This window comes from Cydia pomonella, chromosome 2 (assembly GCF_033807575.1).
Source record: "Cydia pomonella isolate Wapato2018A chromosome 2, ilCydPomo1, whole genome shotgun sequence".
Lineage (NCBI taxonomy): Eukaryota > Metazoa > Arthropoda > Insecta > Lepidoptera > Tortricidae > Cydia > Cydia pomonella.
The window spans coordinates 33,328,748-33,342,967 of NC_084704.1; the positions used below are offsets into that span (position 1 = coordinate 33,328,748).

The 14,220-nt window shown below is 40.3% G+C and overlaps 1 protein-coding gene across 1 annotated transcript in view; it reads right to left on the reverse strand.

Moving 5' to 3' along the window:
• The window catches only part of LOC133515415 (E3 ubiquitin-protein ligase HECTD1), an 87,603-nt gene that overhangs the window by 48,117 nt on the left and 25,266 nt on the right, over positions 1–14,220 (reverse strand). Inside the window, 6 exon segments of the mRNA XM_061847956.1 lie at positions 711–826; positions 1,082–1,212; positions 1,441–1,573; positions 2,137–2,352; positions 3,760–3,792; positions 9,995–10,160. Coding sequence (XP_061703940.1) covers positions 711–826; positions 1,082–1,212; positions 1,441–1,573; positions 2,137–2,352; positions 3,760–3,792; positions 9,995–10,160 — 795 coding nt within the window.

The following is a 14,220-nucleotide window of genomic DNA, read 5'->3' on the forward strand; positions in this document are numbered from 1 at the left end:
TACTATGTTGATGGTTATTTTAATGGTTTTTGTACTTACCTGATTAATTTAATGAATTAATTATTTAATAATATATTGGTGAATTATAAAGTATTAGTGATTGTATTTACTAGTTGTTGACGATAAAGTGAATAAATTGGTTTATTGACTATAATAAAAAGGTTTTATTTTCAATTATATTTGTTCATTATTTAATTTATCATACTAGTAATCCAAATAGCATCTAGTGATTGATTTAGCAGTTTCAAATCATTCTGAATCAAGGTAACTAAATAACTTGATGACAAGTTATACCTAATTTATACAGCTAACTTAGTGTTATCAAGCAGTATTGAGAATTTAATGTAATATTTACTATTAATTCTGTTTTAATTGATTATTTACATAGCAGCAGGGTTTGCTTTTATCTACTCGGACATCCATTTTAACTTATTATTCTTACAAGTGCGAGTGCGAGGCGATAAAATTTATTTATTCATAAAAGCCTCAATCAGCTTTTAATCGCTTGTCTTAATCTGTCATATCATATTGATTTATGTATTTGTGAGAAAGGGATAAAGCATACATTAACACTTGAGGCTCGCAACTTTATGAATAAGGGGGCAAATGCTCAAAAGGTCCGATCACGGCGACACATTCCCACTCCCAACTACTGAAAACATCGTGGTCTAGCCTCCGTTCTTCTGAAAACCCGTTCTCGAGTAACGTACCTGAGTTTTGAGCGCCTCGGTCTTGGCAGAGATGCGCGAGCGCCGCTGGTTAGCGTTGTTCGCGTTATTCGGAACTGTGGGCCTGCGGTCTACCCACCCGCTTGCCAGTTCTGGCCCTGAAGAAACATCTAATTAATACATGATAATCAACTGTAATTACATGTTCTCTTTTTAAAGGAACATCTAAAAGAAAACTGGCTACATGGCAATTAAGTCTTGGCCTGTTTGACGAATCAAATAGGTGTTAGCAGAAATAATAAACCACCTTAGCATAATTGATCCCTATCACTTTAGAATAAAGGTCAATTCAAAATCATGTTTGGAATATTTGTACAGCTCTACTTATGTCATATAAAGGCTTAAAAAATTACCTAAAAACGTTTCGGCAGTGAAGGAATGTTTGGTCCCTCGGTTGGATTCAAATATGAACCCTGGCAGATCTTCTCGTAGCAATGTGGTTTGCTGTTGGCCATCTGTGTTGTGTATTTGAAGCTCCTTTTCCCTAGAGTTACACATTTAAGGTAAATTTAACCCATTCACAAGTACTGCCAAGCGATTCGAACAATTCGGAGTAATACATTAAAAGTAACTTAAATGCCCAAAAACACAACTGATTTTCAACCTTATTATAAAGGAGCTAAGACTCCGATTCTAAGTATTTGTATGTATATGGTCGTTAAATCATTTCTTTCGTTATAAGGAATACTACATTATTCTTTATAACACTTACTTCTTGCACGACAGAGACCAGTTCCCTAGTATCAGTTTGGTGTGCGACGGCTTGGACAATATCGGCTGTGGTACAGAGTTTTTCACTGACGCTCTGGCTCTCTGGAGTTTGTCTATGAACTCGCCGCGGTTTTCTGTCAACATTAAAAGTAAATACCCATATAAAAAAAAATAGAAGATTAGTTCTGGTACTCAAGGGTTGGTAGCGCCCTCTGCTACAGATACTTTGTTCCTAGTCGTTCGGATCAACAGAAACCTGTAACAAGACCGCCTTTGTCCAGCGATGGATATTTTTCTAAGAATTGCAAAAACTCAAGGCAATAAGTTTCTTGAATCAAGACCGCGAAACAGAGGACGCAGGCAGAGACGACCCCAAGAAGGTGGACCGGTGATCAGGTAAAAACTACAGGGAACCATTGAACGACTGCAGCGCACGATTGGTCATTATCGAGGCCGCGGACAGGATGCACGGCGAGCGGGGCGGCTAATGCACACGCAGCACAGCACACACACAGTAATCTATTCAGAAATGTAACAAGTAATAAAAATACGGTAAAAATATATCTCTTCAGTTTTTTTTTAATTAAGCTCAACCAAAATAAACTTTAAGCAACTATCATAGGGACCATCATTCCAATGAACGTGATGAACATTCACGTGCAACGGTAACGATAATATACCCTGGGCATAAACGTACCCGTGTTGTCGGTCTGGTGCTCGGGGCTGCCGCTGGAGTACATGGTGGCCAGCTTGCCGTCCAGCAGGAAGCGGAACCAGCCGTTGGAGCCGGTGCTGAGCTCGAGCGCGGCCGCGTCGCTCCACACGTACAGCGCGTCGCGCCCGCGGCACAGGGACCACTCGCCCCACGAGTAGGCTACGTTGCTGCATAGACTTGTCGCGTCTTCCGATCCACCTGGATAACAATGTTTGGAATTTACAATCCGTCTATGTCTATAATGGGGTAACGGGACAACATCGGCATAGAGTGGTGTATAAAATAGTAGATATTAAATAAAATGGAACTTAAGGCGAAACATAGTGGCGACACCAGTTGAATTGTCATAACAATTATTTTTTTGACATTTCTATGTGAATAATGAATTTCATTTTAAAATATTTATGTGTTAAACTAGTTATTTTACGAAGAAAAGAAATAGTAAGCATCAAATTCGATAAAACAATGTAATTAAACATGGAATATAACATAAAACGTGTTTGTAAAGCGGTTGATCTAAAATGTCATGTTGGTGCATTGTGATCTAAATTCAAGATGTTTATGAATGATCTGCTGATATGTCGGGTAAGTATCTCTTATACATATTTATATTGATAAATAAAGGCATCGATGTACTATTCTATTATTCATTTGATTTTTCAAAAAAGACGAGAATTCCTTGTTGGTATTTGAGTGTAAAATCCAAAAGACACATTTTCGGAGCTGTGATGGAGAATAAGAGATGGCGAACGCGTTAAAACCCACGAGCCAAATGTACAATGAGCCTAATGTCATTAAGCTCATGAAGATCGGACGCCTGCGATGGGCAGGGCACGTGTTCCGGATGGATGAGGCCAGAGTACCAAAACGCCTTCTAGAAGGCCGACCGGAGAGTAGCAGCAGGACGTCGTATACCAGGATATCAGGACCACGAAAGCCACGAATAGATCGGACTGGAGAGAATTGCTTAACCACTCCAAGGCCCACCAGCGGCAGTAATGCCTCAGATGATGATGATTTCAACGAGATTACTATTGCATTTAACTAGCGGAATTTATTTTATGGCTAAGACATGCGTTAGGCTGATATTTGTGTAGACCTCTTTATTTCACCTATTAAAAAATAGCAAACAAAAATTAATAGCATAAGCAAACAATAGGCTTACCATTAAAAATACATTAACATTATCAGCAGTGATCGGAACTATGGGAGTAAAACTTTAACAAAACTTGTTAAGCGGACATAAAATAGTGCATACAGCCCTAAAAATATATATGTCCATAGGGATAGGAATAGTATAGTAGATAGTACTTACAGCCATAAAAATATTTACATTCATAGATATTCGAATATTTTTAAGGCTATAAGCACTCTTTTTACGTCCGCTTGATAAGTTTTGTTAAAGTTGTACTCCCATAGTTCCGATCACTGATTATCAGAATCTATTTTTATGGATATCTTAACCAAATTGTAGCATTTCTACAGTGATATTTTGGTGCTAGGGTAGTTTTCGCAGCATGGAATGAGTAAATATGATGGAGTGTTTCATAAATATTGGGTATGGAATTGTTAAGCGTTTTGTCTCTATATTCGTTTGAAAGTTACCTTCGGTATCTGTGTTACTTATTTCAGTATCCTCTAAACGAGAAAAAGAAATGAAAAAATTAAGTTATGATCTGGTTTTAAGGTAAGAAGTAACTTTTGAATTGAATTTAATTGAATTATTATTTATTTCAGGTATTATACCCATATATGTAAATTAGTTACAAATTTTCTTTAAGACTATGTTAGTAACTTAGTATCTACAGTATAATTATTACATTAATTTTAAATAAATAATCAGTCACAAATAAATTAATTAATTAAAATTATTATTAAATAATGAACTAGCATAATATATAAATTAAAATAATATCATAATTAAAATCAAGTTCAAATGAAAATTAAAATCAGATTAAATAGACTATAAAAAAATAAAATGTCAGCAGCAGCATGTCATAAAGCCATATGAATGTCATTCCATTTCTGCACAAAAGGACAATCAAATTTGGATGATAATGCATTCAGGAGCGCGCCGGGGCCACCTGACAACCTGCGCATGAGAGACGCCACTCTCTTGCGGATGATGGCGTGGAACCCGTCGGTGTGTGCGTCCGCAAACATACCCGATGCGCTGCAATGCCGGGGCAGCCGCAGCAGGGTCCTGAATGCATTATTATATTGTATGCGCAGGACATTATATGACCGCTGTGTATAATTCGTCCATAGGCTACAGGTGTAAAATGACTGGCAGAATGCTTTAAAAAAGGGTTATTTTAACCTCTCTAGTGCATTTAGCAAATCGCCTAGCCAGCATATTACACCTGACAGCCAATGCCCTACGCTCTCTCTCCATGTCTACATCGTCAGTAAGGTCCTCCGTCACCCAGTGCCCAAGATATTTAAAGGATTTCACATGGTTCAAAACAACACCAGAAAGTTGAAACTGCGGTATCGGATATGTTTTATTACCCGCTTTAAAAAGTAATATTTCACTTTTTCTAGCATTATATTTTAAACCATGCGACTCTGCGTAGCTCTCACAAATATGCAAGAGCTTCCTTAACGCACTGACCGAAGGACTCAACAACACCATGTCATCAGCATAACTTATGTTATTGACACAATTACCATCTATAGAGCATCCGACCATGGTGTTGCTGAGCTCACTAATCAGTGCGTTAACATAAATATTAAATAACCGGGGTGAGGAGAGCCCGCCCTGCCGTACACCACACTCCAGTCTGTAGTCACTCGAGTGCACGCCCGCCCATCGAACACTGTTGATCTGGTTCTCGTACCAATATTTGAACAACGCTAGCAGTTCAGGTGGAAGGGTTGTTTCTGTTTCCAGTTTATCCCATAGAATGTTGTATGAGACCAGATCAAATGCCCGCGATAAATCTAAAAAGCAAGCGTACACTGGTGTTTTCTTACTAGTGTAGTATTTGACCGTACTCTTAAGGCAAAAAATAGCTGACTCAGTAGACAATCCCGACTGAAAGCCAAATTGTGCCTCATTCAGACTTACATGCGCACTAAGTTGCTTATCAAGGAGGCTGTCTAACACTTTTGATATCACAGTTGCGAGGGAAATCGGTCTGTAATTATGAACATCCGACATATCTCCAGTTTTGTTTTTTATGATCGGTATTACAATTGTACGCATAAGATCAGCCGGGAGATACGAGTGGCAAATACATAAATTAAAGAGCAGTGCCAACACTCTAGGAAGATGAGGACCCGCATTTTGAAGATGCTCGATGCTCAAATCATCATGTCCAGGTGACTTACCTCTAGTCATGTTCTTAATACAAAGCTCAATCTGACGAGCATTAAAAAAGGTCAATGAACCAGACGTCCGAGCACCGAGCACCGATATTGGCCCATCTAGTGGAGACTTGACTTGGAAGTGTTCGCTAAACAGGTTGGCTATATCCTTAGGATTAAACTTGTCCTGGACGCTCACAGGAAGGCTAGGCCTTAGATTAAATTTATTCGTCTGTTGCCAGAACTTACTAAAGTTTTTCGATGAGTGATGGCTAGCCATTAAATCCATTTTAATTTGCTGCTGATTTTCCTGGCACCATTTAAGTTTAGCCTTAAAAACTTTACGCGACTCGCGCATGTTATTATAAATGGTCCCAGATCTCGGCTTATTGCATAATACCCACTCATTAAAGTAAAGCCTAGCAGTTCTGTGAGCCTCCCTCACATGCTTATTCCAACCTGCAACATACTGCTTCCTCCTCCTAGGTCGTTCAATATAAGTCCGCACTGCTCCTGCCCTTAAGGTACAAACAATGTCCTTGTACAAAGTGTCAATGTGCCGATAGTGATCCTCATTATGGCAAACCTTATCCGAGCAGTCACGAAAACGGAGGGAAATTCAATATGTTTCAGTCTCTCATTACATATTGCCCTATATTGCTCCGTTGCTGATAGCTCTCTAGATCCCCATTTCACTCTATTTTCCGTAACCACCCTACCCCCACAACTTAATACTGGCGATACAGAACTTAAATTACATTTTATTTCCAAAGGTAGGTGGTCAGACCAAAACACATTTTGTTGCACTTTAGCGTCAACTACACTCTGCCACGCTGCCTCAGTCACCAGGCAATGATCTAGCCAACGTTTACAGTCTTTATGTATGTCACTTACAAAAGTGTATGTGTTAGAGTCAGCGCCTAAAACATCCATATCCGCACACCGCCACCTTTGCTCAGAGCAAAAGCTCAGGAGCTCGTTGCCAAACAGCTCGCCCGGGTGCGAATTAAAGTCACCCAACATATACACTGATGCTACCTCTTGGCTGTCAATAATTGCACTAATCTCACTTAAACATTCAGTGAAAACGGGTAAATTTTCACTTGAGTTTGTAGGCATATAAACTGAAAAAACTAGCAAAGAACGCTCTACGAGATTGATACGAATTGCCGTCAAGCGCACACTTACACATGGGATCACGGTCACCGACGGGAAGACGCTTTTTCTCCACAGCAAAGCGACTCCTCCATGGGGCCTACCTCGAAGGATGCCCACCGACGAGTCCACAGCCGACTTCCCAGTATATGCGAAATCCGAGCTTATCGTACCTAGAGTATCAAGGTCACTAGACATCAGCCATAATTCTTGTAAGGCAACCAAATCCGCGTCTTTACAGAGGGTGCGAACACAATCAATCGATCTTGTTAGTGATTTACAATTATAACTAATGAAAGAACACTGTTTATTGGTCGTAATTGCCATATTGAGAGTTTTTATTTTCAAAATTTCTATAAACAAACCGCCTAAAGTATATACCTTGTGGCCATATAGCATCATTTAAAAACAGATCTAATTTGCTTCGTGGTACAAACACCTTGTATGAATGATAACCCTTATCGCGTTTCATAGCAATCAACTTTAAAGTAACTGCCAGATTTGTTTTTTCTAGTATATAGGATTGAATATCTGCTTCTGAGGCACCTTTGTCAACCTTATTAATAAATAAAGGAACATTCACATCTGCGGCTTTAAATTTACATTCTGGAACGCTTGGAGCTTTGCCTTGTTGCCCTATATACTTGTTTTTTAAACGCTTTCTTTGAACCTTCTTCCATTCTTCGTCGGGTGAGTCTAATTTCCATCTACCATCGTCTCGGACCATATCAGCAAACGAACGGTCTATGCGCTGATTACCTGACTCCCTTACACCTATGGCAGCTTCAGGCTCGCACGCATCACTCACGCGCACAGGTGCCTCGGTGTTTCCGTCAGTGTTCGGTTCGGCCGAACCCAAAGTGGACCGCGATCGGATTTCGCCTTGCGATGCTCGCACAGTTGTGATCTCAGGCGTGATGCACTTATCAGCGTTGGGTTCGTGTGACAGAGATGGCTTACGCGCTTGCGCATTCTCAGGTACTATGCGCGCCTCAGTCAATGACCGTTGCGTTATCTCTGCGCTCGACGACCGTTGATCTTGCGACAAATTTGTAATAATTCCCATGGGACCGCTGTCATAATCACTTAACAAATGACCAATATGACCACCACGCCTAAAGTTAACATTACAGTCGTAATTATTAACCATCGAAGATTTTTTCAAATTGTTGATATCATTTCTAACGGCGTCCAGTTGACTCACCGTAATATAATTCTCTTTAATTTGTCTTAACTCTGTCTGTAGAATAAGAATGTCCTTTAGCAATCTTGTACAGTCTATATGATCAAAGCAGACGGGGGGCAATCGATGTAAATCTCTTGCTACAAATATAGGCATCGGTAGGTGTCCAGCTTGTGCATGTTTGAACATTTTAATGATATCTTCCATGTTTCTGTGGTTCTTTCCTTCTTTACAACGTGAAATTATCTTCTTTGCCGTGGACACAGACTCGAAGAGTAATTTTTTAGCTTCTTCAATTTCTTCATTGCTAAAAGCAGACACACAAATTTGAATGATGCTCTCCTCGTTCATCACTTCTTCTTTGTTTTGCACAAAAGCAAGCAATTCACTAATAACAATATTACATGTTTGACACTTTAACACATTAGAGGCCATTGCTCCCGTTAGGTTCAACGACCTACGCATTAATCCAGAGACACGTCCGCGCGCACACACTCGCAACAGCTGACTTTTACAAAATAGTGTAGATGGGTGAATCAACTTTTTTTGTTTTGTTATCCTGTCCCGTTGTCCAAGGGACAACAGTGGCACAGTTTGTTTGAAGAGACGTTGTATGCCGTTCTATTAACATGCTTAGTAGGGGGCCCATTATGGACATTGGTTATAACGACAACAAAAACGCAAGTTTGATACATTTAAGTACCATAAAATCAGTATTTCAATGAACTTTTGTCCCCTGGACAACTAATCGTAACCATGGCAACGAGTGACGCTAAAAAGTTGATTCTCCCAGATCTTAGTCTCCGGTTGGTGACGTATGCTCACGTTTTATATAATTGTAACAATCTCTATAACCTCTAAGCTATTGTCCAAAAGCTCTCAACTGGTCCAAAATGAGCCCGAATATTTTCGTTCCATACTACTCAGGCTCATAAATCTCGTAATGCTTATCGCTGTAGAAGAGTTTACATTCAATAATAACCTTGAAGAAAATATTCAATAAAAACCTTAATATTCACTGCATTGAGCATTTCTTTACAAAAATGAAAATAAACAACAATAGGAACCTACTATAAACAACGCTCCGCGTTGGATTCGCACCGTAATAAATCCAAAAAACATTTGAACAACATACCGTCTACACTAGTCGAGTTTGCAGCACTCGCCCCCGGCTCGATCGGCAAAGCCTCCACCTTGCTGAAGACGCCCAACCTTGCAAACTGGTTCAAGTAGGTGTATGTGGCCTTCACCATCACCTGGGCTAACCGCAACATACCTGCTACCCTAGCAGAGTTTGGAGCAGGGATCGGAAACCGGTATTTTTTGTATGGGAACGAAAACGGTATTTTTTCGTTCTTTGTTAATTATTTCATTCCTAATCGGGCAATCTAATAATACGAAGTCGTTATCTAAAAACACAACTGAGTCCTACATTTTGAGTATAAAATAAACCGAAATATATGGTTATTTCGATGTTTTTGCAAAAAACCGGTTCCGATCCCTGGTTTGGAGCACTCGCCGCAGGCTCGGCCACCAAAGCCTCCACCTTGCTGAAGACGCCCAACCTCGCGAACTGGTTCAAGTAGATGTCTGTGGCCTTCACCATCTACTGGGCTAACCACAACATACCTGCTACACTAGTCGAGTTAGCATCACTCGCCGCCGGCTCGGCCGCCAAAGCCTCCACCTTGCTGAAGACGCCCAACCTCGCGAACTGGTTCAAGTAGATGTCTGTGGCCTTCACCATCTACTGGGCTAACCACAACATACCTGCTACACTAGTCGAGTTAGCATTACTCGCCGCCGGCTCGGCCGCCAAAGCCTCCACCTTGCTGAAGACGCCCAACCTCGCGAACTGGTTCAAGTAGATGTCTGTGGCCTTCACCATCTACTGGGCTAACCACAACATACCTGCTACACTAGTCGAGTTAGCATCACTCGCCGCCGGCTCGGCCGCCAAAGCCTCCACCTTGCTGAAGACGCCCAACCTCGCGAACTGGTTCAAGTAGATGTCTGTGGCCTTCACCATCTACTGGGCTAACCACAACATACCTGCTACACTAGTCGAGTTAGCATCACTCGCCGCCGGCTCGGCCGCCAAAGCCTCCACCTTGCTGAAGACGCCCAACCTCGCGAACTGGTTCAAGTAGATGTCTGTGGCCTTCACCATCTACTGGGCTAACCACAACATACCTGCTACACTAGTCGAGTTAGCATCACTCGCCGCCGGCTCGGCCGCCAAAGCCTCCACCTTGCTGAAGACGCCCAGTCTCGCGAACTGCTCAAGGTAGATGTCTGTGGCCTTCACCATCACCTCTTCGGCGATGCCAAGCACGATGATGTGACCGTCATCGTCATCCTATACCAGATTAGATATTTAGTTCTCGGTCTCCGGTTGACGCGTCAGTGCGACATTGTATGGGAAGATAGCTTTTTTATAATACGTGACGCTGTACATAGCGCAGAACGTCAATAGGAGACCAAAGCTTAAAAAGTATTAGGATTTTCTCACGCGAAGCGACTCAGAAATGACTAGTTGTCAACTGCGACTCGTACGAAAATACGCTAAAAATCTGTATGTCATAAAACTTAGGGAACAAACCAAATTATTAATATTAAATAAGTGTTATTTAAGTAGTCACACTACTATATATAAATTGCAATCTGAAATAGATGTCCCATACTAAAGAATAAGTGACTAAAGGGGCCCTTTGATTAACCCTTTACCAGGCTAAGGGAGATATATTTCCCACATACGGCACTTCAAACTTGTGTTCTATTTTCGATGAGTAAGACTGACATTCGATTTTCATTTTTGAACTGTCAGCCTGATAAAGGGTTAACAGTCTGCCGGACGGTATCGGCCTGTCAGTGAGAACAAAAAGTTGATAGTTCCGAACAACTGACATATGGAAGGTAGAGGCAAGGAATAGAATCTCCATAGGCAGAACTGTTGCAAAAGTGTCCAGCTGTCAGCTATAAATAATAGTTCCAAATCTCTCCAGAGTAGCGTTAGAGTAGCTAAGAACCTAGGCGTTATTGACGGAGTGAAGTTCGTTGTCTATGATTAGATTTTTTTCTCAAGTATTCTAGGTATTTTAGCGCCACCTATTTATGGTTTTTTGTCGGACGCTTTTTGGTATATGGAGATTTTGTTCCTTGCCTCTACTTTCCATAGTGGGACGTTTGGTTTGTTTCGCGGCAGAACATTGCAGTATTGATCGGGTCGCAATTGACATATTTGTCACGTGTGAGAAACACCTCAGAATTTTATTCAGACAGTTTGGGATTTCTGTAGCCACAGCGACGCGGTTATACACACTTGTATTATTGATACACATATTTACAATTTCAGTGGTTTCCAATTTCGAACCAGAATAAGAAATCTTTGAATCAACATTTACGCTTATCCAGAGTTACTAGACGCCTTGTAAATATATAATTCGCGTTAATAGCCAGAGCACACCGGATGCGCCCGAGTTAAAATGTTTGAGCCGCACACTTCACGCAAGCGGTGTGGCGTCTCTCATAAGCAACTGTATATTACAACGCGCACGTGCACGTGCACGTCCACGCACAAGCACCCGGTGTGCACGGGCCTTAAAATCGCGTTTTTATGTTAAAAAGTAAGAATGCGCACCAATAACCGCTGTGGCCACTCAGAAGGCATACCCCTTAAAATGAGTTATTCCCAATAGTTACCAAAAGCAACTGATCTCTATGCCATTGGCATAAAAGTCACTGAGTGTAGCAACTACTGGCAGTAGGCTGCCTTCCCACTGAGACGCAAATGAGAGGAGACATGCGGGAAGCAACCAATAGCATTGATTCTCTTCTCCACTCTGCTGGATTACAACGAATAGTTGAGGCCTGGACTCCTCTCATCAAAGCCTCAGTGGAAAAGCTCATAATAAACCCAGTATCAAATCTCAATGCCTATATACTCAACCCCAAACTCGGCTGGAACATAGAGAAATAAGTAAGCATAGAGTGCTCACTCCATACATCAGTTTTCTTATCAAAACGCTCGTTATTTCCGTAGTCGACATCTAGCGTCAAGTAGCGGATTTATCACTACTTCTATTTGACAATAGATGTCGCCACAAACGAAAAGTCAAATGTTCAGTTTCAGCTAAATATTATAATATAACCAGATACAATGGAACTCTATTTTCGACCCCTCCTGTTTGTAATATTAGTTGTAAATTGTTGAGCAATATAATTTTCGTCAGTCGCGACACTCGTGACATCTAGTGGCAAGTAGCGGTACTGATAAATCTGCTACTTGACGCTAGATGCCAACTACGAAAATAATAAGCGTTGGGCCGCATTGAGCCAGCGTGGGGACTATATAGCCCAAGCCCTCTCGAACATGAGAGGAGACCTGTACCCAGCAGTGGGACGTATATAGGCTGAATTATTATTATTATTTGGTAAGAAAACTGATGTATGGAGTGAGCATCTATGCTTACTTATTTCTATATGGCAGAACTAAAATCTACGAAGAAACAATATTAAAACACATAAAAACACCAAAAAAACAATGCAAGTAAATTTCGATGGTGTGATGGTTTTTGTATATAAAACAGTGATGCGGAGGAAACATGATATGTACATAAACCATAATATCCATTATCGGTGCTTATTAGTAAACAGTACTGTGATGTATGTGAAACAGGTACATAACTCGTTATTTCATATATAGCAATACAAAGCCGAGCAAATATGGAGTCAGCATCGTACGATTTGAAAACATATACACCTTAAAGTAGTTCGATCGTAAGTACAGACAGCGTCGAATAGATAGTTGACGGCCAAAATAGCCAAAAATATCGAAACACATACATACAGGGTGGGCAAATAAGTGTCATACACTTTGGTTTTAAATTTTAATTATATTAAGTGCAAAATTTATAAAATATTTTTTATAAATATATTATTCTGGGTTGGCAATTGTATACGGAAGATAATATCTGCCAAATGTAGCTTTAGCACCAAGCATTTTTTTCTCAAATGTTTGTGTTGATTAAAATACCTTGTTTGCTCGATTAATTTCGAATTAAAGTGACAGTAATTGGCACCCAAATTCCCCAAATTTTGCAGCTCCTGACTTATTTCTGGCTATCGTGAAAGTTGATGAAACAGTTAATACCGACTATCCGACATAAATTTACTAAGATTACGCCGAAAATGTGCGAAAATATACTGAAAATTACAATGATAAGGGTTTACATTTGCCTGCTGTTAGTGGACTTATGTCAGATATTATGTTCCGCATGTATTTGCCAACCCTGAATAATATATTTTTAAAATACTTAATAATCTTTGAACTTAATATAGTTAAAAATTAAAAACAAAATGTATACTTCTTATTTGCCCACCCTGTACTTATTTCTATCGTAGCAAAGGTGTGCTACGATATATTTGGCAACTGTGGACTATTTATTCGATACTGATTGTATAAGATTGCGATAAATGGCAAAAATAATTTCATCGGTACGACGCTACCGTATGCTACGGCTCTAACATACTGACCATTTTATTAATAATTATTTTTGAGGCCAATTACTTTGTTCGTTTTGAAATATTGGCTAATCATTGTTTTAGAGTAGATTACAAGTATCATAATCGCCTTTAAAAAATTGAAAACCCGGCGTTCGAGAAATAAACATTTCAAATTTTGGTATAAATCCATAAAAGGCCATCACAAGTAGTGGTTATCTATTTATGAGCTACATATTCAATATTTCAGTTCCACGTCATTTTACCGCTTGCTCGGCCCCGGCAAGCCGCTTCTACGTATACTCGTATACGAGCTCCAAATTTAAGCTCGGAGCTAGAACGTACGGCGTTTTCCATTACCGACCCGCACAAACTCGGTACAGCAAAACCAAAGTATTAATAATTTAGTAACCCGTTCATAGAAACACGAAGATTGCCGAGCACTGTTATCCGAAGGTCTCAAAACATAAGCCAACCGCCATACATTGTTTAAAGGCGTCCGTTAGCTGGCGCGGGTGCACGGAGCGGGCGCACGGATGCCATTGTAGGTATAAAATCCATCGCACGCATCCGTGCCAGTTAGTGTTGCTCATACTATTTCTCGTTAAAAAGAAAGTGGAGAACCAGTGCGAATTCACCTTTTCATACAATCGTAGTCCTCATTTCCCTCTCTGGATAATAACATTCTTAATTTTTTTTAACGCAATTTGACGATTTTTTAATTATTATAAGAGTTAGGAGAGAATCGGTCTTTCGCTAAAAAATCTATAAAAGTAAACGTCATGGCTATAATTAATGTACACAAACATATGTAAAAATATTTTCCATAATGTCAAAAATTGGGATAACGTTTGTACGGAGAAGCGGCCGTCTCCTTTCCTTTTAATCCGCTCACCCGCTCCATGCAACCGCGCCAG